Below are 23,620 nucleotides of genomic sequence, written 5' to 3' on the forward strand. Positions count from 1 at the left end.
CTACACAGTGCAAAAAGCCCCAATCATTTATGATAATCCTGTGTTAATAAACAACCTGATGTGTTAATAAATTCACCACTGATATACACTGTCCTGAAGAAGTGTGAGATGCAAATGTTGAGATATGTTAGCACAATTGTTTCAGCTGGTTCAGAATCCTTCATCCTCCAGGTCTAACCCCTGGAGAGGAGAAAACCTACTACGAGAAAAAAGGAGGGAATAAACAGGAGAACAGAAATAGAGATGTGTTTTTTCTACCCAGATTTTCATTTATCCTGAACTGTGGTCTGGATCTAGTTTGTTGAGTTTTAAAAGCATTTTCCATTGTTTTCATATTTCAGTTCTGTTCCAGATGTTCCTCCTGACAGATTTTTGCTGTATTGTTTGGGGTTTTGTGCCATAGCAAAACCCATTCAATTCTTTCCTAGAATAGTGGGTGTTTCCTCCCTTCTAGCCTTCTCTTTTTTTCACAACATAACACTCTGAAACAGCTGTTGCATATATAAGAGCAATGAAATCTGTGAGACAGATCTCCTCCCTTCACCTGGCAAACAGACTTTGCCATCTTATCTTGCTGGGACCATCTCCTCTATCTCTGTTTCCTGAATCCAAAACTTCTTGGACTCTAAGTACCCAGCTATTTTAAAAACTGTGTCATATTTTCACATGAAAGTCTGAGGAGCTTTTATTCATGATCAATACCCAGCAGGACAGAACCTACTGTTGGTTCTCTTCTGGAGCTTCCTTCAGGTGTTAACTCTGAAAAGCAGCCTGGAATAGCAGCCAAACAAGAAGACCTCACTTTTTGGCCTCTTTCTGCCAAAAATACAGAAGATTTCAGAAGTCCTCAGCTCCACATCGCCACAGCTGTGGAGTAGGAAACAGCCAGAAGTGGGGGGTGAGTGAGGAATAAGTGGTGAGACAAGTAAGATGGGATATGACAGTCCAGTGCCCTCCAAATCCTCTCTGGAAGATGGCAGATATAAGATAAGAATAAATGACTGAAGGGTGGGACTTGTAAGCAGAAGTTGCAGGCAGGGGGAGACACCTGAGGGTGCCCAGAAAGATAGAAAATCCTTACAATTGGCAACTGAACATATTTCTGGGGAGAATCATATACCTACATTCAGGTTTTTTTAATGTATATTTTTAATGGGCTTTTAAATTTTTTTTTTAAATGTAGATTTTTTCTAGATACCTTTATCAACCAGTCCCACTGACTGCTCCACTGGTTATATTGGATAGACCTCTATTGGAACAGCAGCTCATGTCCTGGTGTCCACATTAAAATTTGGGTGTCTAGAACATGTGAACCAAATCCCCTCCCTACATGGAGCAATCAGTTAAAAGAAACTGAAGGTCCTGGAAGGGATCAAAGCCAAACAGAGGCTGAGGGGTTCAGGAAGAGAATACAGCCATTGAAGGGAATACAAACACTCCAATGAACTTTTCAAACCAATTTTTTTTCTGTGATCCGGAATGAAAATGCATCTTGTTACACCAACAGAATCCCTTCTTCATACAAGTTGGACAGCTGTGCAGGGATGGTGGGACTCAGCCCAGAGCCAAAGATGGGACCCACACAAAAGAAGTGCTGGAGAAGTTGGAAAAGACAGTAAATTGGTGAAACTCACTGGTGCTCTAATTACTGCTCTTTATTTACTGCTAACACATGGCCATTTAATGAAATACACTGATTTATCCCTTGACAAAGCAGTATGGGGGTTCTTTCTGGAAAAGAGGGGGACTAAATGCATTAGAGCTCTCACCACAAGCAAGATAAGGGGCATTAGAATTGTCTGGGGTTCCCTCTCCAGACAATCAAGACATGAGCTAATGATGACCTTAGGCTTCTTGCCTCCAATGAGTGACATGACTGACAAGCAGCTATCAGGAGATATGTGAAGGAGAGAATGTGACAAGTTGAAATAAAAAGAGAAATCCTATCTGGATAATTACTTGGCGAGCTCTACTATAAAAAGCAAAATCAGCCTGCCAGCAAAGAGCAGCTGAGTGCAGTTTAGTTCAGGAAGAGTCCAACAGATCAATGTGTGCCAAGTGAACTTCAGCATTTCCTTCAGCTTTATTGGGAGCTGAGGGCTTTGCTCAGCAGTGGAACAGGGCACTTTCTGCACATATCGTCTGAGTTTTAATGCTTGTGGGTTAAAATGGACAGAATCATCCTAGCTGAGAATGGAAGAACTGTGAAATGTTGAACTCATCATTTCTTACCTTGTTTTGACACAGATGTGCTAAAGATATTTAGCACTTTGCTTTCTCTCTGAACCTCAAACTTCCTTTTATAAGCTGGAAAAATAGCCAATTTTTACAATATCATGGTACAGAGAAATAGAAATAAATGGTGTTACTAAAATTCTACTTCAAACATCACCATAAAATAAAAGACTTTGAAGGATAAAGTGAAAGAGAGAAACTCCTTGTCTTAGAGATAGGACTATGAAAGTAGAAATAATCAGAAAGTTTCCCTGAATCCAACAACACTAAAGGTCTAGGAGCACCCAGAGATATTCCTGTGGGGGTAGATACATACATTTTCCTTTGGGTTTTCTGAGAGTTCTGACAGAGTTCTTTGTGGATCTTAAAACATCTCACATCTTCCAGGGATCATCATTCACATGGATTGTGATCATACATTAAAGAGAAAAGTGATGATTGGCCCTGCATGGTCAATGGTGTTCTAAAAATTCTGATTTCCCAACCATTACTACTTTTTCATCCCAGTTTGCCTGTAAATTATTGTTTCAATAAAATTAATTAGGCTCTTGTTATGGTTGATAAACTCCAATTTTACACTGATTTTTTTCCCCTTTGTTACATATTTTCCATCATCATTTAGTTGCTATGCACTTACGGTCATGACTTAGCCTTGTGACTTTGTTTTCTCTCTGCAGAGAAGAAGTCAAGTGCTCTGGAGGACACCAAAACCAGATAAGATAAATTTCTAAACTGGTCTTTGTTCTCTAAAAGTTCAAGGGAACAAAATACTCTAGCTTTACCAGAAAGTCTTTGTCTCAGGCCATGGAATTAGAAGAAACAGCATGTGGTTATAGATTTCAACACTGAAAACGGGGCATGGAGAAATTACACAACAGGCAGGACCTGGGGATTCGGCTCACGTGATGCCGACCTGAGATCCCGCTCAGGCAATGCTGAACGCTGATGTCCACATCTATTAAATCTGTTTACTAAACTGTCTCATTATCTATTTTGTGTCAGGATTTCTTTAGGGTGTGGTGGAGTTGGACAGATGGGCTTCAAAACCCTTCCTTCAGGCGTGGAACAGGCAGGATTGGACAGATGGGCTCCAAGACGTTTCCGTAAGGCCTCGAACACATGGGAAGGGAAAGGGGAAGGCAGGAAAAAACAGGCACTCCCTGCTCTACATGCAGGCAGAGAAATGAGATTTGGGAAACCTGCAGAGTCTGTATCCACCCATCATGTCACAGCTGAAACAAGGACAGCTCTCCAGGAGATGCTGGACTGCGACTCAACAGCTGCAAATACCTGTTTGGCTTTTAATATCATTACTACTCACAGATGTGCTGGAGGGGAGTTTGTGCAGCAAAGTGCCTCAATGTTTTTTTAATAAGTGTTTTTAGCAATGAACACATGCTTTTTCTTAAAACCAATATGACACTGTATTTAAAGTGCAAAGGAGTCTAAGTAAGAAATGACTGACAGTCTTTTAAGTATATATATTTTTTAACCTCCCAGATTAAGCTTTCCAACCTCTTTTTCCAAAGAAAAACACAAGACAGCAAAATAACTTTTTTGGCCAGTACTATATTAACTAAACAGTCCCTTGAGATTAACAACAAACAAATATTGAAGCAGACTTCCTCAGGAGGTGATTACACAAACAAATTCTCTTTTTAAAGTTCATGAAACCAATCTTGAGAAAGGTCAAGCAATGATCAACAATGTGATCCCAGCGTCCTAAGGATTCCTGTAAGTAAATATAATGCCTGGCTTTAGAAACCTTGATATTTAAAGGGAATTATGTGAGTAATTACTTCAGAGTGGAAAAACACCGATCCTGATTGTTGTAAATAATGTGGAACAGTCCTGGTGACTTTGGGGACTGTGAAACAGCTGGAGGTAGGGGCAAGGTGGTACCTTCCTGTGGTCCTGGTGCTCATCTGTACAGAGGGATGAGAGGAACAAGTGTGCTGAATCCAGCTGTTTCACACCACAGCAGGATTTCCAGGCATTCAGGGAATTCTTCATGGCTCTGTTTATATTGGCTTTAAATATTTCTGTGTCACAAAAAAGTGTCCTATCAATGCCCATAGGCACCAGGCATTGCCTGAACACCGGGGCAGATCCTGCCCTGAGGAATTACTGTCTCATAAAGCAACCCCCACAGGAAGCAGGGAGGGCTTTTACACATATCAGATAAAATCTCTGCCCCAGTGAAACCAGGAGTGAGGTGCAGTTGCCATTAAAGGAATAGGTAATTAGCTCCAGTGGATAATCATCCTGCTTCCCATGGATCCTGGGTGTCCAAACTGCAGATATCCAGATAGCCACAGTGCACTAGGTTGGACAGCATGTTTATAGTGACAGTTTAAGTCATTCTCCACAGGTTTTTTTTTTTTTCCTATCAAGAGCAGAAATAACCCCCAGGCATCCCAAAGATGAGCTGTTCACTCACCCACTCTCAGCACACCCCCCAGCACCACGACACAGGCTGCACTCAGGACATTGCTGGAGCTGCTGGGGAACTCGAGGGTCCCCAGGATGTAGAGTCCTCTCAGAGCGGGAAGAGCCACATCCACCAGGATGGTCCTGTCTGGGAAACAAAAGCAGAGGGTTGTTTAGGTCAATGGCAGCCTGGCAACACTACTTGCCAAAAAGAATATCAACTTGGCTTGAGTTTTGTTATTCAGATTGGTTTCAAATACAAACCTTTCTAGGGTTCTAGGATTGATGGAAATGGAAAAATATCCATCAGTATCACTGAGGTGTGTCATGGTACAAAGGGCCTGCAAGCCCCCACCTTTTCAAGAGCAGTGATCAGAGTGACAAACTGCAGCCACACACCATCAACTGACTCCCTGTTACTTCTTTTCCCTCTTTTCATCTTGGCTTTGCTCTCACAGGTTTAGTGTATGAAAACTCACCTCTTCCTCACCATCCAAGAGGAAAGCTTTGCTCACACAAACACAACCTGCAGGATGCCAGAGCTCATGGAACCACAGAATAGTTAAGATTGGAAAAGAGCTCTGAGATCACTGCCAGGTCCACCATCAGTTCCATTCTGCATTCATATTCCCCTCAAAAAATCAGTTAGCAATGACCAGGGCAAAGCACCATTACCTCAGATCCATAAGTAGAAAGCAAGGAGAATATTTTTATATTTCAGAACAGAGTGGAAACTTTTGTGGCTTGAGCACAATTGACAACATCACTGTTGCTTCCTAAAGCTGTAATTCTGCAAGGAAACTTTAAAATGTCTCTTAAGTGTTCCAAGTAGGACATGAGCAAGGATGTAAATGGTGGATCATTTAGAGGCAGCCCACTGCACAGAGGTGAATTCCACCCTCAGGGCCCATCTAATGCTCCTGGATGTCACTAAGAGCTTCTCAGTTGATTGCACTGGAAAACAGCTCAGGCCCTGAAACTGTGGTTTCCATCCCCCTTTCATTATTGACAAGAGTAACAGTATGGTGCCTCTCTCAGTCAGTGGGTGTTCCTGGAAGAAGGAAAAGCAAGGTGTTTCCCTAAAAAGGGGCTCAATAATATGATCTAATAATGGCTTTCAGAGAAAGAGATTGCATGAAAAAACAATCTTCAATATAATGACAGCCCTACCCTACACAGAGATCATATGTGACTCTCATTGTTCTCATAAGCATTCATTGCAAGGCATTGATGCAAAAAAAAAGGGCGAGATTAAAGAACACACATTTTTTTCTGGTGTATTTTGACAGAGTGGTGAGAATGGGACACTTGAAACCGATTTTGTGTGGAATATAAGAACCATGAAGTGTCTTGGGAAGTGGTTCAGCCACTTAACAGTTTCACTTCTGCCTGTGGACATTGGCAACTGCTGTGGATAGGAACACAAATGACCACAAAATGGGTAGCACAGAGAAAGTCCTTGCCAAAAATCTTGTAATCAGGGGCTGGCTCCAACTATTTAGAGCACACATTTAAGAAAATTTCCAAGCCCTGCTTGGAGAAAACATAATCAATATGATTCTGTGAAAACCTACATAAAGTACACTCAGAATTGGATTGAAATAAAATATTAGTAGCATTTTCTAGTTTTTACTCCTTGGTTTTGCAACCCTGTAGTTTCAAAACCTTCAGGAAAGGAAAAATTTATTTCAGGTTCTATTTTCAGGCTTGGAGTTCTGGCTCTGCTTACAGACTTGTTTGTGTCCTACCTACATATTCCTGCCCTTATCCCTGTGAATCAATTATCCCACCTCTTCCTTTTCCCCTTTGCATTTTCATCCTTTCTCTCTGGCCACGAGCACCCTGAAAGCCCAGGATGTTTGTTCTCATGGACTATACCAAGTACGGCAGCATGCCATGGTAAATCTGAACCCCTCATCCCAAAACAAATTCCCTGTATCCTTGGGCTGAAACATCTTTCAAGCATGCAAAATTTCCACAGCATTCAGATGAAGTAAATCTCTAGCAAGTGCAAGTGCATTTTTTTCCCCCTCTAAATCTTATGGCGTTAGTACTTAATATATTTTTACAGGCATGGAGAGATTCCTGTCTATAATCTCTTTACAGGACAGGTACAGTCCCATGCCCTGCAGAGCAGAGAAGAGAAGGCTCAGGATGTGAGGACATGAAACAGAGAGGAAAATAAAGAAGGATATGTTGTTAAAATGCTATCTCTCAGACAGAGGGGAATCTAGTTTGTGAAATCACAGCTCAAGAATGTGGCAAAAATCTGCAGTTGACAATGGCCATAAGTATATTCATCAAACACAGGCTGAAACATTTTTACAAGGAAGAGAAGCAGCGCTCCCAGGCATGCCATTTATATGTCACATTTCAGTCTAGAACAGAGATTTTTTGCTGAGTTGCACATCTTTCTGAAAAATGTTTTATAAAAGAAATGCTGACTGCTCTGTATCTGTGGCATCATGTGTGTGAGCCTCGAAACAGAGGAGTGAGAAATTCCCCTGCTCAGAGATATCTCTGAAAACCTTGAGTTTCCTCCGTTTAAAAGGACAACACTCTGGGGTGTGATGCTTGGGGTGTGAAGTTCTCAGAGGTTGAAATGCTGCTCTGCAGAAACAACAGAACACTCCTTTGAGGGGGGAAAATGTTTCCCCATTTGAGGAGGAAAGCAAAGAGTTTCAAAGGCAACTTCCTTACAGAATACACTCATTTACCTCGTAGAGGGAGACATGACTTAGCAGTTAAAATAATAGACTTTAGGTCACTGAGCTCAAAGGATTTACCTTCAGAGAAAGACAAACTGGAGCTGTTTTCCCACCATGAAAATATTCATATAACTGCAAGAAACTACTTTCAGCAAATTATAGTTTGAGCTTGAGAACAGGGCAATATTTCATTGTACATACACTTTCTTCAGACAAAAAGCTCAGGTAGGCCAGAGTCTTAATGTTCATATGCACAATACTGAGAAGGCATTAATGACTACAGCAATGACACAAAATGTCTTTGATCAGCCACGTTGCTGTATAAAACACCATAGCATGCCATTGAATGGAAATCAGGCACAACAGAGGAGCTATTATATGGGATACAGTACTCCAGCATTCATCTCTTCAAACAGAAACACTTCAAAGAAAATCAAAATCAGAAAATGAAGAACAGAGTGAATTCCACCACTGGAGAGAAAAAAAAAAAAAAAAAAAAAAAGGAAGATAGAAATTGCCAGAGGCTACATGATATCATATCAATACCCTTCAAAACAGCATTCCTTTGCTTGGAATTATAACACATTCTCTTTCCACCCAGAGCACACTGCATCACGAGTGTGCCACCCTAAAAACTATAAACCAAAGCCCTGAAAATCCCAGGGCTTTGGGAAGCTGATGCCACTGCTGGAATGGAGTGACTAAACTCCTCTGGCTTGTTTTCCAAGGTGGTGTGGCTGCTGCAGCCTGATGCATGTGACAGGTCCATGTGGGATGGTTGTGGCTCTGGAGGATGAACCTCCAGGGATAAAAGCACAAGCTGTGGCAGCCTGAGCTGAGGATTTCCAGATCAGGCTGGAAGAGACTCATATCCACTGGGGAGACAGAGACTGATGAGAACTGCAGCAGCACACCAACACTAAAAGTCACTTTCACATGAGGAACCCAGCTTTGTTGCAAGTGAAAGTCATCCTTGTACTAAGTCTGTGCAGTCAAACAGGGCAAAAAATGAAAGAACTTAGTACACAACTGTGGTGGTGTTCGCAGGAGTCTTAGGATGAGGGAAGAGAAAAGAATGTTGACTCTCTTTCAGAAGGCTTGATTTATTATTGCATGACATATATCATACCAAAACTATTTTAAAAGAATAGAAGAAAGGATTTCATCAGAAGGCTGGCTAAGAATAGAAAAAGAATGATGATAAAGGCTTGTGACTGACTGAGACAGTCTGGACAGCTGGGCTGTGATTGACCATTAATTAGAAACAACCACATGAGACCAATCACAGATGCACCTATTGCATTCCACAGCAGCAGATAATCAATGTTTACATTTTGTTCCTGAAATCTCTCAGCTTCTCAGGAGAAAAAATCCTAAGGAAAGGATTTTTCATAAAACATGTCTGTGACACCCAACATCAATTTCCAAGCTTGCCCAAATCTCTAGATGTCAGGCAGAACACAAAAACCTGGTTTCTAATATGTATATTTTGCTATTAGAGGCATTTTCTACCTTTTCAAACCTTCCTGAGACCAACCTATGAGGTAGCCCTAATGTTGCAGTTCTGCTTATTTTGTTAAATAAACAAATTGAATCTTTCAATAGCTAAATTTAGACAATGCCCCAGATCTCCAGCGAACTCTGGCAATCCACATTCAGTCAAAGATTTCAACAGTGTCTGACCAAACTCTTTCCCTGTGCTTCTTCACACTAGAAATAAGCACTAAGCATCTATTATTTGCTTTTATGACCCGAAAACTGATCTATTATTTGGTTTTATGACTCTAAAACTGTTCTTTGGGGGCTGAAAGGATTGAGCCAGTCATGCACAGCATACCAGAAGCAAGCTCATGTCTTGGCTTTCCACCAGAAAATCATTGTAGATGGCTCCCAGAAGAGAATTTTAAGTAACCAGAGGACAGCAAAGAGTAAGACACAGCTGCATATTGCCAGGAGTGAATCACAAAAACTTATTTTGGTGCGCTTAGCAGCACAAAGTTTGGGTGGTTTGTACAATATTTGTTCTCATGAGAACAAATTCTCACCTTTTTGAAGACATCTGGAGTCATTCTGAGTTTAGCAGGGTCTGTACAAACCAGAGGAAAAGGGAAGGGAAACATCCATAAAATGCTACAATTAAACATACATTTGAAAATTGTTGATTTCATTTTAGATTTTGGATCCAAGCAAGGGGCTGGCTTTCTTTGAACTGGAGACTCAAACATTTGTAGCAGCAAAGCAAAGCATGCAAAATGGACAGAAGATTCATCTTGCCTAACTTCATTTTAAATGTATTTATTTGAGCAACAAATCCAGTTCCCTTATCACCTAGTGAGGACCATGACTCTAATTTAAAACCCTGTACTCTCTTGACTCCAATGCCAGTGAGTGTCTCAACACCTCCAAACCAGCAGGACTGAAGAGGGAGAGCAGAAATAAAATAGAGAGAGGGTGACCAGAAAAGGCAGAGATTAAACAAAATTGGTGGTGTGACAGACAGCTTGTGTTTGTGTTCATGTTTTTGTTCTCAGGATAAAATCAAAGGAAGATTCCAGAAAGGCAATGGAGAGGAGAAGAGTTTCTGCACATCGACCAACAGGCACATTTACCCTGGCAATGGGAGAGAAGAGATTTTTTTATAGGATCATAGAATCATGGAATAACCTGGGTTGGAAGGGACTCACAAGGATCACTGAGTTCAGCTCCTGGCCCCACAGAGAACAGCCCCAAGAACCCCACTGTGTGTTTCAGAGTGATCCAGACCCTTCCTCAGCATCATTGCCCTTCTCTGGACATGCTCCAGCTCCTCACCTTTGCAGGAAACACAGAAGAATTTTATTCATCGTGCATCACAAACTCATCCTTCATCTTCTACTCTTAATGTGATCTAACCTACAGAACTCTAAACCCTCAGCCAAACTTGTTTATTTATTAATTTTTTATTCTCTGCCTTTGTGCAAATTGTGATTTGCCTCTGTGCCTCTTCATATCTGCATCTGACACATGATGGTGAAAACTGGAATGTTCTGGTCTTATGGCAGTAATGGGCTGATATTGGTGGACCACTTAGCACAGAATCACAGAACCATTAAGGCTGGAAAAGACCTCCAAGACCATCAACTCCAACCTGTGACTGACCCCACCTTGTCACCAGCCCAGAGCACTGAGTGCCACATCCAGACCTTCCCTGGACACCTCCAGGGATGGGGACTCCATCCCCTCCCTGGGCAGCCCCTTCCAATGCCTGACCACCCATTCCATGAAGAAATTCTTCCTGAACTCCAACTTTATCTCATCTTCAGCTCAATGTAAGTTCCCCCAAAAGTGAAGAAAAGTAATATTTTTTGAAGTACAGGCTCTAGGCTTTTTTTTATACTTATTAGAAAATTGAAGATTAAACTAAATATCTATTGAAGGTGGATCAAAATTCTTAATGTAACCTTCAATTTTATATATATATTAATATGTGGAAGTAAATGTTTGCGTTCGTATTTGGGCATGGAATTTCAGTCATGGTTAGGATTTATCTTCATAGGTTTATATGCATAATCCTTAATGACACAGGCCAGAGAAGCCCTAAAAATTACTGAAGTTCCATGTCCAAATACCAACAGAAACATTTCCTTCTACAAAAATCATAAACCAAAACCAGGTAGGTGAGGAACAGATATGAAGTGGTGATATGAAGTCCACATTCCACATTTCCAGAAATGGAGCTGTGGTAGCAGAGATACTTAACTGGTTTCAAACAAATGAGAAGGAGACAGCATCAGGTTCTAGAATATTTCAGGTACATATCAAACAATATTCATTGGATCATTCAATAATTTTATCTGGAAAGGACCTCAGGACCTCATGTAATCCAACATCCTGATTAAAGGAGGGTCTCTTATGTAAAATGGTTATCACAAGCTTTTCTCCAGATTTTACTGCAAATTCCCTAATAAATTTATTAAAATCCATTTTTCATGCAGTAATGTTGCACGATGAATGGGGATTTAAATGTAACTCAAGTTGAAATACGGGTCTAAGCTAAAATATCTAGGAGGTATCCATGGCAAATGGCTTGAGAAATTACCATTGATAAGTAGGAATTACAACAGAAAAATAAAATGGAAGATGATGCAGAAATGTAAAATATGATCCTTGCACAAAACACAGAGAGAGATGGGTGAAGAGATGAGCTTTTTGTGAGCTATGGTTCTTGGTCTTACAAATTATCTTCTGTATTAAGGTCCCTGTACATACTCCAGCTTGAAAGTCAGCATAAGTGCTTATTTTTGTGTATTTGTGAAAATGGAAAATAATAATAATTCTCTTCCAAAAACTACATTTTTGTACTGCAGTCTGAGTGACAAGGAACAAATGTGGGGTCCTGCACACACTGGAATGGCCACCAGGGCCAAGGAGCCCTTATTGGAACACAAATATAAATCCCAATATAGGCAGAGCCCAGCACCTCCACAGAAATGAAACATCTTTCCTTCCTCACGTACTTGGCAAGATGATGACATCTTCCCCAGGGCCTGGGATGCTGCCATTGGATCCACCCCAGCCTTTTCCCACACCATTCCATGTCTCTGGGAGTGACCATTTCAAGACAGCATCAGAAGGAGCTACAAAACAGAACACATAAAGACAGAATTATCATTTTCTGTAGCTGGAAGAATTACCATTTCTTTGATAGTCAAGCATCTGTGACATTAACATCCTCCTTTTGTCACTGCTAACTGTTCTTTTTTATTTTCCATGTTTAAAGAAAACTGTTTGATTGAATTCCCAGGGCATGGGAATTTCCATACTTTCCCAAAGTATGAAAAATTTCAAATAATTGTTGATCAACTCTTACAAGCTTGCTAACACCCAGAAAAGCAATTTTCCCATTCCAAGAGGTGACCAAGACCTGCCTTGGAAAAGCAGCTTAACCAAGACACATGGAAACCCCTGGTCCTTCTCCAAAATTTTCTTTTTCAGGTCAATCCAAAAGAAAAATCCTGAGACCTAGGAAAATATTGGAAGAAACTGAGCTCACAAAATGCAGCTGCTTGGCTTGCACTTGTATTTTAGAGATCCAACTAGCCAGGCTCCATAAATTAATTGCCTCTAAATTTGTTGTCCCTAAGGAGAGAAAGGGAAGCCTTCAAGGGAAAATCCTGCACACCAAGTTTAGTAAATCCTAGACTAATGCAGGCAGGGCCTCCCTCTGGAGGCCTCTGCAAGCACCTACTTCTCTTCTTCCTCTGTAAAGAGAATTCCGGCATTTTTTGCTTGAGTAGAGCTTCTTTGGGTATTGAAAGGGATTGAAAATACGGGGGCAGGCACATGCCTAGGTTTTGGGGGCTAGACCCAGCTCAGTAATGTTGTAGTGTACAAAAAACCTTTGTTGTCAGCACAGGGAAACACAGATATTAAACTCATGTTGAGTTCCTTAAGTTTGGGTCCATCTCTCCAATCACTTGCTTGTTCTGGGGGAAAAACCCCGCCAAAATGTCTCTAAACCCTTTTTCCACGTAAGTGATTATTGTTAATATACAACATAGCAAGACAGCTGATATGGTGCCTTAAGTTTTAGCTTCCACATTTTTCAGATTCTGTTCTGCCTTAGTGTGTGACTCTGAACTTCATGTAAAGTGTCAGCTAGTTCTCCTCACAGCTCAGTCAGACAAAACAATCCTTTTCCAGCCTGAGAACCAAGGACACCATTGCAACTTCAGGCCCAAATCGTGTAAACAACAGCAAATTGAGAGCAATCTGTGAGGATGGGAGTTCACAACCTGGACCTGTAATTGCACAATTAACTCCAATATGTAAATGGACCAAAACTTATAAAAGTGGGAAAACTCATGACCAGTCATCCATTTTGGGTCCATTTTGGGTCCATCTTGGATAGAGCCATTGCCAGGCTCTTGTGCTGCCCAAGGTGTATCCTTTGAAGACCTTTCAATAAATCCCTACTTTATTCCTTTAACACTGTCTAGCCCCTGTTCCTGGTAGCCTCCCTAGGCAAAAATACCCAAAAGTATTAAAATTTGGAGGTGTCCCTTGTCTTTGGTATATTTTTCTGTCTGATTCAACATGAAACTGAGCAGTAATATCAGACTGTGGAGCACTAAAATAATCTGTAGTCTTACATTCTCCATGACCTTTCTGATCTGCTGTGTTATTTCCCAGGGTAAGTTTATAGTGTTTTATACTGTGGAATCACACATTTATCTTGAGCAATGGTAGATAGGGCTCAATGAAACACCTAAATGAATACCAAGAGCCTCTGTTGGATTGATAGATGTACAAAACATTGAAGTGAAAAATAGCAATTTACTCCTGAAAAAGCCATAAAAAAGAGATGGTTTGACTCCCAGACCAATGTTTTCTGACACAGACTATCACATACCTGGGGTAGGTAAATCCACTCTTTCTTTCCCTTTCAGTGTGACCTGAATTAAGTCAGCTCCTGTGACTGAACACAGAGAATTTTAGGGAGTTACAGCAAAGCCTTTCAAATTAACACCAAAAAACATTAATAGATCAATTTCCACGCATTAATTCCTGACATTATACATTTCTTACAAAAAACATTTTCTTTAAGAGAAACTATACATGTTTTCTAAGCATTTTTTGTCCCTTTTTTATGCATTGAGAAAGGATTAAACAAACACATTTTAATTTACAGATACGGAAGGTCTCAAGATAACTCATTAGAAACAGCTAAAAAGAAAACATTCAACAATCAGAAATTCTAGGCTGGAACTCAAATCTCATTTATCCCACTATAAATCCACAGCAGTTCCACTCACATAAGTGATATCACACCATTGAATGCATAATGTATTAACTGGCTCAAACAGCGAAATACAGCTTTTGTTTTGTAGTTTGGTTTTGATTTTTTTTTTTTTTTTGCCCCCAAAATCTGGTATCTGAAAGAGATGCTTTAATTAGCCAGACTTTATAGACTGGAGACAGGGACCCTGTGTTCTCTGCTGTGAAAAGGGGTCAGCAGCAATTATCACAGTGGTAACCTTTGTGCCCATGTATTGTCAGCAGGAGAAGGGCCAGAATAATGCAAATCAAAGAGGAGCAGGAGAAAGCAGCTTCAGACCCAGCTAAAATCCCACCTCCTCTTCATCTCCAGTGGCATATAAAGGCACTTCCTTTCAGTCACCAGACTGGAACAACTGTAGGTTAAAATAGAAACACTCTGACAAACAAATAAATCTCCTGTCTTCTGCCCAGCCCCTTATGGTGACCCTAAAGTGTTGTTGGAAGATTTTTTTGGGGGGTAGAAGAATTGTATCAATGAAGCCATTGTCAGAATTTTCCTCAGTTTCAGAACATGCCTAGAACTTTCCTCTGTGTGCATCAACCCACAGATGGGATTTCATGCCATATTGTAATTTACTTATTTTATCTTTAAACAAGTCTCTGTACTTTTAAATTGTGAAACCCGTGCTTCCCTACCTCCCTCCTTTTCTCCCAGTGCAACTGAGCAAATTTAAAATAACTGAGGTTCATTAATTTTAAGTGTTCAATAAATTAGTATGAATAATCAAAAAACTTGATTCTTTCTGATAATTACTATTTGATGTCAGTTGAAAGCACTCGATTGAGTTAGCAGCATATGCTCCTATGCCAAATGAGGCTTCCATAATTAAATAGAAACTGATTCCATGAGGTTTTTCTCATGTCTGATTAATTAGTAATCAGGTGCCTCAGCCCTGTTCTTCAGTGACACCTTCTCTCCCAACGGTGGCTGGGATCTGATCCACGTATCAGTCAAATCAATCTGCCCCAAACCATCACACAGAGCTCACACTGCACAGCAGCATGCCTTGAGTGGCCACAAGGTGAACATTTGAGGGGAAAAACATGACATGAAACTGCTAATTTAAAGCCTCTGACACAACTCTTGTGGCTTTCAGACAATACATCTGTGTGAACATTTATGGTTATGGTGTTTTTCCTTCTCACACAGGGCAAAACAGTTGCCAAAGCTGACAAAACAGTCTTAGGAAAAACAAGACAACCAAGCCTTGACAATATCCTTTTTCATCTCAATATATTTTGTGAGGTTTGTTGAGTTTGATTTTTGTTTTTTGGTGTGTTTTTTTTTTTTTTGCTTACTTTTTGCAGGAACTAGAGTGAAATCATCTAATTAAGGATGTTTGTATTTTTCAGAGAAAAGCTGTTCTAATTAAATCCTGAGCGGACATAAAACTTGATCAATATGGTGCATAGACCTCATCATGGGGTTCAATCCCCTTATATGGTGAAGGAAGGAACCACTAACTTAATTCAGTACATAGTTTTATCACTGCCATGTCCAGAGTCAGGGCAATAATAAAAGTTTCTCATATTTGAAGTGTCATCCCACTAGAGCATGACAATTCAAACTATTATAAATTATTTATACTCTTGATCATGAGCATAGGAATCAGGGAGAGAATTCTCCCCAGAGCTCTCCACATCCTTGTACAATTATTTACATCCTTGCAACTTGTACAATTATTTACATCCACAGGGTGTAAAGGGCACCAGTTTTGAATCAGCAGTTTTGTCGCCTTTTCCCACAAATACTCCTAAAAACTGATCAAGAAATATAGAGGCCTTGGAATTAATCAAGGCTACAATGACACAGTCCTTCTGGTGGTTTTGTTTTGCTGCTGAGTATGTTATCACTGGGTTTTGCAGGACAGGAAGAGATACAGGCACTACAGATGAAGGACATCATTAGTAAACATTGAATTAAGGTGACTCTTGGCAAAATGTAGTTATAAGGCTCCAGGGTTTAGTTGTATAAAACCTTTATAAGGCTCATCAATTTCCTGCCTTATTACAGCTCCTCCTGGATGTTTGGGCTGTGGATCATAAATACAGGCCTTCTGGATGATACTGCTGGTAACTTTTCCTGGATCAGGGCTCCTTGAGTGAACATGAAGGAGGAGCAACTCAGTCTTTTATCAGCTTTGCACTGACTCGGAATTTTGCCTGTGGATATTAGGAAGGGCTGAAACTAGGATAAATGGCTCCAATAGCCTGACTTACAAATAACAAGCAGCTCCATGCTATTTAACATCAATTGGGCTAACATCCATCACCAGGAAATCAAAACTTTTTAGACAGCACAATCAACAACACAGTGAGACACACCTCTGGAAACTGGAGAACCTAGGAGAGGGTGTTTTGTCATCCCCTGTGAGGATCTTCTGCAGGACATACCCAGAAATGTGATATAACAAGGACAATGTGTTAGGGATAAGAGGTGTAAGAACCTATTTTATATACATATAACTGGATAGATACAATTATATATATATATATATATATATATACACACACACAGAAAAAAAAATATATAAATATATGGATATAGATATAGACAGATATAGATATAGATATAGATATAGATATAGATATAGATATAGATATAGATATAGATATAGATATAGATATAGATATAGATATAGATATATTTTATAGATATAGATATCGATGATATAGATATAGATATAGATACAGATATAGATATAGATATAGATATAGATATAGATATAGATACATACACACATATATATGTATGTAAGTCTTGGGTAGATGGACAAAGATTCTTGCTTACAGGAGACTGGCATTTGTGTAAAATTCCTCCAGCAGACATCACATAATCAAAAAATCAACGCTGACAGGATTATAAGGGCATTTCATCACCTTATTTCTGTAGCTGCTGCACTGTCTGGTTTCTCTGCTTCCATGCCAGAAGGACAGGAGCTCAGGCACCAGGAGAATGTTGTTTTTTCTCTTTGTGTCTATCACAAAAATTGAGCAACTGAGGGAATGGGGCAGGGGGGTCTCAGCCTGGAGAAAAAAGAGTCCCAGGGAGGATCCTATTGCTCTCTGCAACTTCCTGGAGTGAGGTCATAGCCAGGTGGGTGTTTGTGTCTTCTCTTAGGTAATGAGCAAGAGAACAAGAGGAAATGGCCTCAAACTGCTCTAGGGGAGGTTCAGGTTGGGCATCAGGAAGAATTTATTTTTTGGAAGGGTGATTAAGCATTGCTACAGACTGCCCAGGAAGTTGGTAGAGTCACCATGCCTGGAACCGTTAAAAAAATTCCTGGATGTGGCACTCTGTGCTCTGGTCTGGGTGACAAGGTGGGGATGGGTCGAAGGCTGGACCTGGTGGCCTTGAAGGTCTTTTCCAACATAAATCATTTTATGACTCTATGATTACAAGGGGCACATCTTTGCAAAGAGCTGACTTTCATTTCATGGAGGTCACTGAGCAGCCCACATCTGGTCAACTGGCCCTCTGAAACAACTGATATGGGTGAATTTTATCTGGCTGGAAGAAAAGATTCATCCCTGTACAATCAGACCTCTGTAAAGAATTAACTCCATTCTTCATGTCTTTCACTTAGGATTCTCCTTTACCCCCAAGCAGTAGGGCTGCAGAAAATATCTGTGTTTATTTATTTTTTGTATTTTCATATTAGAAACAAACATTCTTTAGAACGTTTTTTCCTCCTATACAAAGCAATTACAGAAACCCACAGAGCCTAATGGAAGTGAGGTAATTCTTTAGGAATCTAGAAAAGACAATGAGTATAATCAAATTATTTTTTTAGGAACTATGGAAATTGTAAACCTGCTTCTGACACAGCAGTAATGTAAGGTTCAGCCTTAGGCCCTCTTAACAACTCACACATGAGTAGCCTGAGCAAAGTCAGCAGGATGACCCATCTGCATAAAAGTTGTGTCTACTGAAAAATGTATTTGGGATAAATAAAAAGTTTGATAATCCTTTCAGTGATGTTTTCAATAACGTTTCTGTCCAGCACTTCAAATTTTAGGAAAAAAAAAAAAAACAAGAAAAATCTGGAGGTGAAGGAAGCCAACACTTTGTTTCATTCCAGAAGAAAACTGTTTAAACATTTCAAAAGTGAACTGAAAGGAAACAACATCTCTCTGGTTTTTAGCCAGTTCCAGTATTGCCCAGAGACCTTAACCAAGGAGCAGTACCACGCTGTGGCACCATATGCTGAAATTTGTAACAGACTTAAAAAGCTCATAATGTTATTATTGCAATTTACAAAGGCTATTTCTCCTAAAAAATATCCCAGATGTCCCAGTCGGTTGTTTCTTTCCACCACCCTTGTTATAATAAGTGTTATTTTGGGGTTTTTTTGCTTCAGCATGGTCATATCATGTTTCACTCCCCTGAAATGTTGCTGAGCCACAGCCCATGTGTATTTCACAGTCACACCACAATTGCAGGCCCACAGTGACCGTTGAGGATCACTTCTCTTAGCACATAGGGTGCCCCAGAGAAAATCAGGGTGATGCTATGAACCATGTCAAAGCAAAGCTGGTGATGTAGAAATGACTGGCACGGGATGCTTCAAGCTCCCTAAGCCTCAACTTCACCCAGAACCCAGAAGGGACATGGGATTACCTGTCCTCTGATGCAGATTCCTTTAAAATGGTCTGAAAATGTGATTTTTAAAGTGTCTTGGAGGCTGGTTAACAGAGTTTCATGTATGTAGGTAGCAGTGACTATCTTTGTTAATAGGATCATTGCCCATACAACAGAAACATTCTCCATTACAATTATTTCTCCCCATTCAGCATCCTCTGCATTCTCCTCCAAGCCTAATTTACAGGAATTAGGTCCCAAGCCTAATTTACAAGACCCCACCATCACTGCAACTTAACTCCTTTAATCCCCTCCATAAGGTCTATTTTCTTGCCTTTTGTGCTAGACAGACCCTTTTTTTTTATCCTCCCAAAGATAAACAAACACTTGCATGATGCCAGGCAGGACTGAAGAGGGGATGGGGAAAGCCTGAGCCCAACGCAGACTTCTGGCCAAGGTGGCTTCATTCGGCTGCCTGCTTCGTTTAAATAACAATATCTTCTCAGTCACGGCCTTTTCCTTCCCCTTCTCCCCATTTTCTCCCCCATGCAGGCCCGAGTAAAAGGGCTGTGTGAATCCAGGAGCCTGCCCATTAATGAGCTGGCATCTGATCCGTATTTACCGGCGTTAATTTCTGGATGTAACGCACCCCTGCCACTTCCCCACAGTTTGCCCTAAAAGGCTTTCTGAGGGGCACAAAAGCAGAGGGTCAAAAGTGAGTTGACCTCGGCCAGAATGTACAATTATTGCAAAGAGGTGGTACACCAGCAGCTGTCGAAACCCCACCGAAGCGCTCCCAAAAGCCGCAGGATGACTAATACGCCGGCCGACTTTGGGCAGGAAGAATTATGGCCCTCCCGAGCAGCTGCAATAATTGTCTTGCCATTGTCCCCCTGCCACCCCCTACAAGTGCCCATTGTGGCCGTGGAGTAAAGTGATTTTATGCTCGGGCTGATGCTGTTTGCGCCCAGCTGCCCGAGCGCTGACACACGAGCCTGCAGAGGGGGGACCCGCGTCTGCTAGACGGGGCTGCGACATACCAGACCTTTTACATAAGTCAAACAGGAACAAATGAGTCTTTATCAGACCCTTCTCCCTTTGAAGTGGCGGCTGCTTATAGGCCCTTACAGCTTTTCCTCTTTAGCCCGAGCAAACATCCTCCTTTTGATATGCTACATGCTCATTATCTCTGCCCCATTTAATGATTTTTGATTGAAGGGTGGCAGCGCAGTTGCCAAGAGGGTAGTTAGAGAGGCTCCACGCAGTCAGGACAACAAGAAAGGCTTTCCTTGTGCAGCAGCCTAAATTTGGAGTTTCTTAACAGTGTGTTCTTGTTCTTAGCAGCAGATAAGGGCTGAGCGTGAAATTCTTAATTAAGCAGTAAATAGAGAGTGGGGTGTCAGCAGATGCAGCCTGTAGCCATGGAGACCAAGTCTGATGGAGGAGGGAGCTGAGGCTCAACGCCGGCCCCGGGCTCGGGCATGACTGACAGCTGAAGAATCCCACAAAGCTTGTAAACGGGATTAATTAGTTGGCTAATTATTTCATATAGTTAAATGTAAATAAAATATTAAAAAGGAAAAATTTCTAAAAGGGCCAACTTGCAGATTTAGGCAGGAAGATGGCAGGAAGGCCAGACCTTCTAGCCTTGTCCTCTCTGGGTGGACTGGTGGGGTTTTAAGGCCAGAAGGGACCATTGTGGCAACTTTCTCTGACCTCCTATGGAGCATGAATCTCGCCTCATGAGGTTTCTAATAGCTTCTCACAGAGCTGGAGCATATTTCCCTGAAAAGACAGCCAAGCATCTTCTAAGGACCCTGAGTGATGGAAAGTCACCACATGCCATGGATCTGCTCTGCTGGCTAATTATCCTCACCCTCTCAGCCTGCACAGCGGAGAGAAGGAGAGAAATCTCACACCAGGGCCAGGAATCTGCTTTGTTTCAAACTTTTACCCTACACCCACAGCATAGATATTAGGTACCCGACGCTGAATTATTGATCTCACTCCTATAAAAGTCCTCACAGAAAATGTTCACAGCATGAATTATGCATGTCAGGTGTTTTCATAAATTTCCCCTCGTGTATTTTGGATTATTGTTTCTCTCTCTATTAAAATGAGGAACCACAACAAGCTCTTTGTGTGATAAAAATCAAGATGAAAGTAATGCAAGAGAAGGGCAAGAAAGTGTGTGTGAGGCAAGAGTGGCATATGCCAGCCAGACCACTTTTGTCCCAGTCTTCCCAAGACTCATCTCCTCTATTTTTAACAGCACAGGCCAAGCTACAGATGCCATCCTCTGAGCTTTCCCATGCTGCTCTGACAGTGCAAATCAGAATATGCAAACTGAAAACCAGTCACTTTTTATATTTGAAGGAACAAATTTACACTGTTAGTATGCAGAAATAATAAAACATTTTTCTTTTTTCAGTAAATACTTGACTTGATCTCTGGTAAGGTTTAGACACAACAGCTAAATTTACAGTAGCAAATTTACACTTGAACTGTGTCTAAATAGGGCCAGGACACAGACCCAAGACCAGGACCCCAATAATCTACATGGTTATGATGCTGGCCAAATTCCTGGCACAGCTTTGGCCTAGAGCAGGCAGACTCCCAGGTGGTGACCAGTGCACCAGTATAGTTTGGGATTAAGCAAGCACAGGGATCTCTTATAGTTTGAAGCCTGTGTACATCCAGCCCATTTTTAGAGCTAAAATGATAAACACAAGCTGTGCTGTGGCAGTTGCTGAAGAATCAGAGGTGAGCACAGCAACTGAGATCCTCAGACTGAGGTTAAGTTTTGGGTTTCCCCAGTTCACCACGAATGTGATCTTCCACACTGGCTGATTTTCACTGTTGCCAGACCAAGCTCAGTGGATTACCTGCCCTCATTCCAGGCATGTTTTTCTCTCCATTGTCACAATGGTTGTTCTAAAGGTATCCTACATGAGAGAGCCATTTGCATGCCATCTCAGTAGTGCAAAAACAAAGGGAATTTCATTACATTTAATGGAACAGAAGAGAAAAATTATCTGTTATAATGAAAATCATCATCTTTACTTTCCTGGTATGAGTCATGAAGGAGAAGCTAATCTTCTCAAAGACACCAAAATATATTTGTGATTTCTAGTTCTGCTGCTATTGATAAAGGCAACAATCATTACCTTGATTTTGACATATAGAGCTTAGATATTTATAAAATTATTTACTTGATAATGGGTATTACAGAAAATGTCCATTTCTTCAAAGAAAAAATTTCCACCACACTCCATGATCTCATGTACAAAGTCACATAGGTAAAGATTTAAGGCGTCTTTGGAAGTTTCCAACCCTAGAAAAAATTCTCTCCCAGTAATCTTACTGCCTTTAGTGGGCTCAACCTAGCAAGATGAGCATGTTTTAATAATACCTGTGATATAGGACCAGCTGACAGCAGAGGTCATTACTGAAATTTAGTGTCTTTACCACTCAAAAAAAGCCAACTCAAATACAACTGATGTCACATCACCCTCTATTTATGGCACATTCCTTTTGTTGCTAGGTCAGGCATCAGATAGATCAGTTAGGGAAGGACCTGATGTGCACTTACCTATTTGACCAACATTTTGAAGGACCTCTCACTTATTGAAAGGCCATTGAAAGCTGGCCTTGAGTAGACTTGGGGTTTAAATTAAAGAGACATCAGCTCTGTCACCATTCCTGATCAGAAATGTAGATTGCAACGCCCACACTGCACTTACCCAGGTAGGTGAACTTCCCCATCTTGCTGTCGAGGTGCCAATCACAGCTCCTGTGGTGGCCGTAGGAAGGTACCAGCTGGAGTGGCTGTCCCCTCCTTGTCCCACAGGACACCACAGCCTCAAGATGGGCAGGAAGATCCTTGTGTTCCACCAGCAGATAATTCCCAGCCTTGAAGTTGCTAAATGTCACTGAATACTGGAAAAGAGGGAACCAAAAGGAACATGTCTGAGTCTGTGATTAGAGTTCTGTGGAGTGCAGCATAAAGTGGTAAAGAGGGTGGTGCTCCTCACAGGTGAAATGTGTTGAAAACAGGAAAAGAGATGCAAAATTAAGCAGGAGGTGATGGTAAATGCAGAAAAAAATCAATTCCCCTCATCACCTTTGAAAGGTGAGGAGATTCAATGTCTTCTGAAAACTGTGCTTCAACACATCTTAAGGCAGTAAAAATCCTGTAGGTTCCTACGCACCACACTGAACTTTCACCTGAGATATCCAAAATCATCAAGTGTCCATGGCCAGGTGGGATGGGGCTTGGAGCAACCTGATCTAGTGGAAGGTGTCCCTGTCTATGGCAGGGGTTGGAATGGGATGAGCTTTAAGGTCCATTCCAACCCAAACCATTCCATGATTCCACAACCTTCCTGCTCCAGGAGACTACTGAGAGCTTATCTGAGATAAGTGACAGCTTATCAGTCATCTTATCTAAGCCTATAAATACAGAGAGACTTTCTCAGTGCACTTAACTCTATTTTATTTCCCTCTGTTCATCCAAAGAGATGAAAGCACGATTATCTCTTCCAGATATAATTTTGAAATTATAAAACATTCTCATGTTACCTGGAGCTGTTTGCTGACCAAATGGTTGTCAAATGTCAATGTGTAAGTCTCTTTATCCAAGAGAAGAGCCATCCAGCCATACAGATTGGATAAAGTATCAGGAACATAACTGACTGTGCTTGACTTATTCTTACTGTCAGTCACAGTTAAATTATAGGGAATGTCTGGAGCCTCTTTTCTGCAGGAAAAGAAAAAAAAAATTACATTTTTACATTAAACTCTGTTCTTTTGCAACCTGTACAGTTCTATTTTTATTTGAATTACA

General features: G+C 41.0%; 1 protein-coding gene across 1 annotated transcript in view; it reads right to left on the reverse strand.

Moving 5' to 3' along the window:
* PKHD1 (PKHD1 ciliary IPT domain containing fibrocystin/polyductin) overlaps window positions 1-23,620 on the reverse strand; it is a 238,581-nt gene that overhangs the window by 82,091 nt on the left and 132,870 nt on the right. Inside the window, exons 47-51 of the mRNA XM_064707121.1 lie at window positions 23,356-23,533; window positions 22,518-22,713; window positions 13,765-13,830; window positions 11,870-11,989; window positions 4,676-4,813 (exon numbers count right to left, since the gene is read on the reverse strand). Of these exons, the coding sequence (XP_064563191.1) occupies window positions 4,676-4,813; window positions 11,870-11,989; window positions 13,765-13,830; window positions 22,518-22,713; window positions 23,356-23,533 (698 nt within the window). The remainder of the gene's footprint in view (window positions 1-4,675; window positions 4,814-11,869; window positions 11,990-13,764; window positions 13,831-22,517; window positions 22,714-23,355; window positions 23,534-23,620) is intronic.

This window comes from Zonotrichia leucophrys, chromosome 3 (assembly GCF_028769735.1).
Source record: "Zonotrichia leucophrys gambelii isolate GWCS_2022_RI chromosome 3, RI_Zleu_2.0, whole genome shotgun sequence".
In the NCBI taxonomy this organism is placed as follows: Eukaryota; Metazoa; Chordata; class Aves; order Passeriformes; family Passerellidae; genus Zonotrichia; species Zonotrichia leucophrys.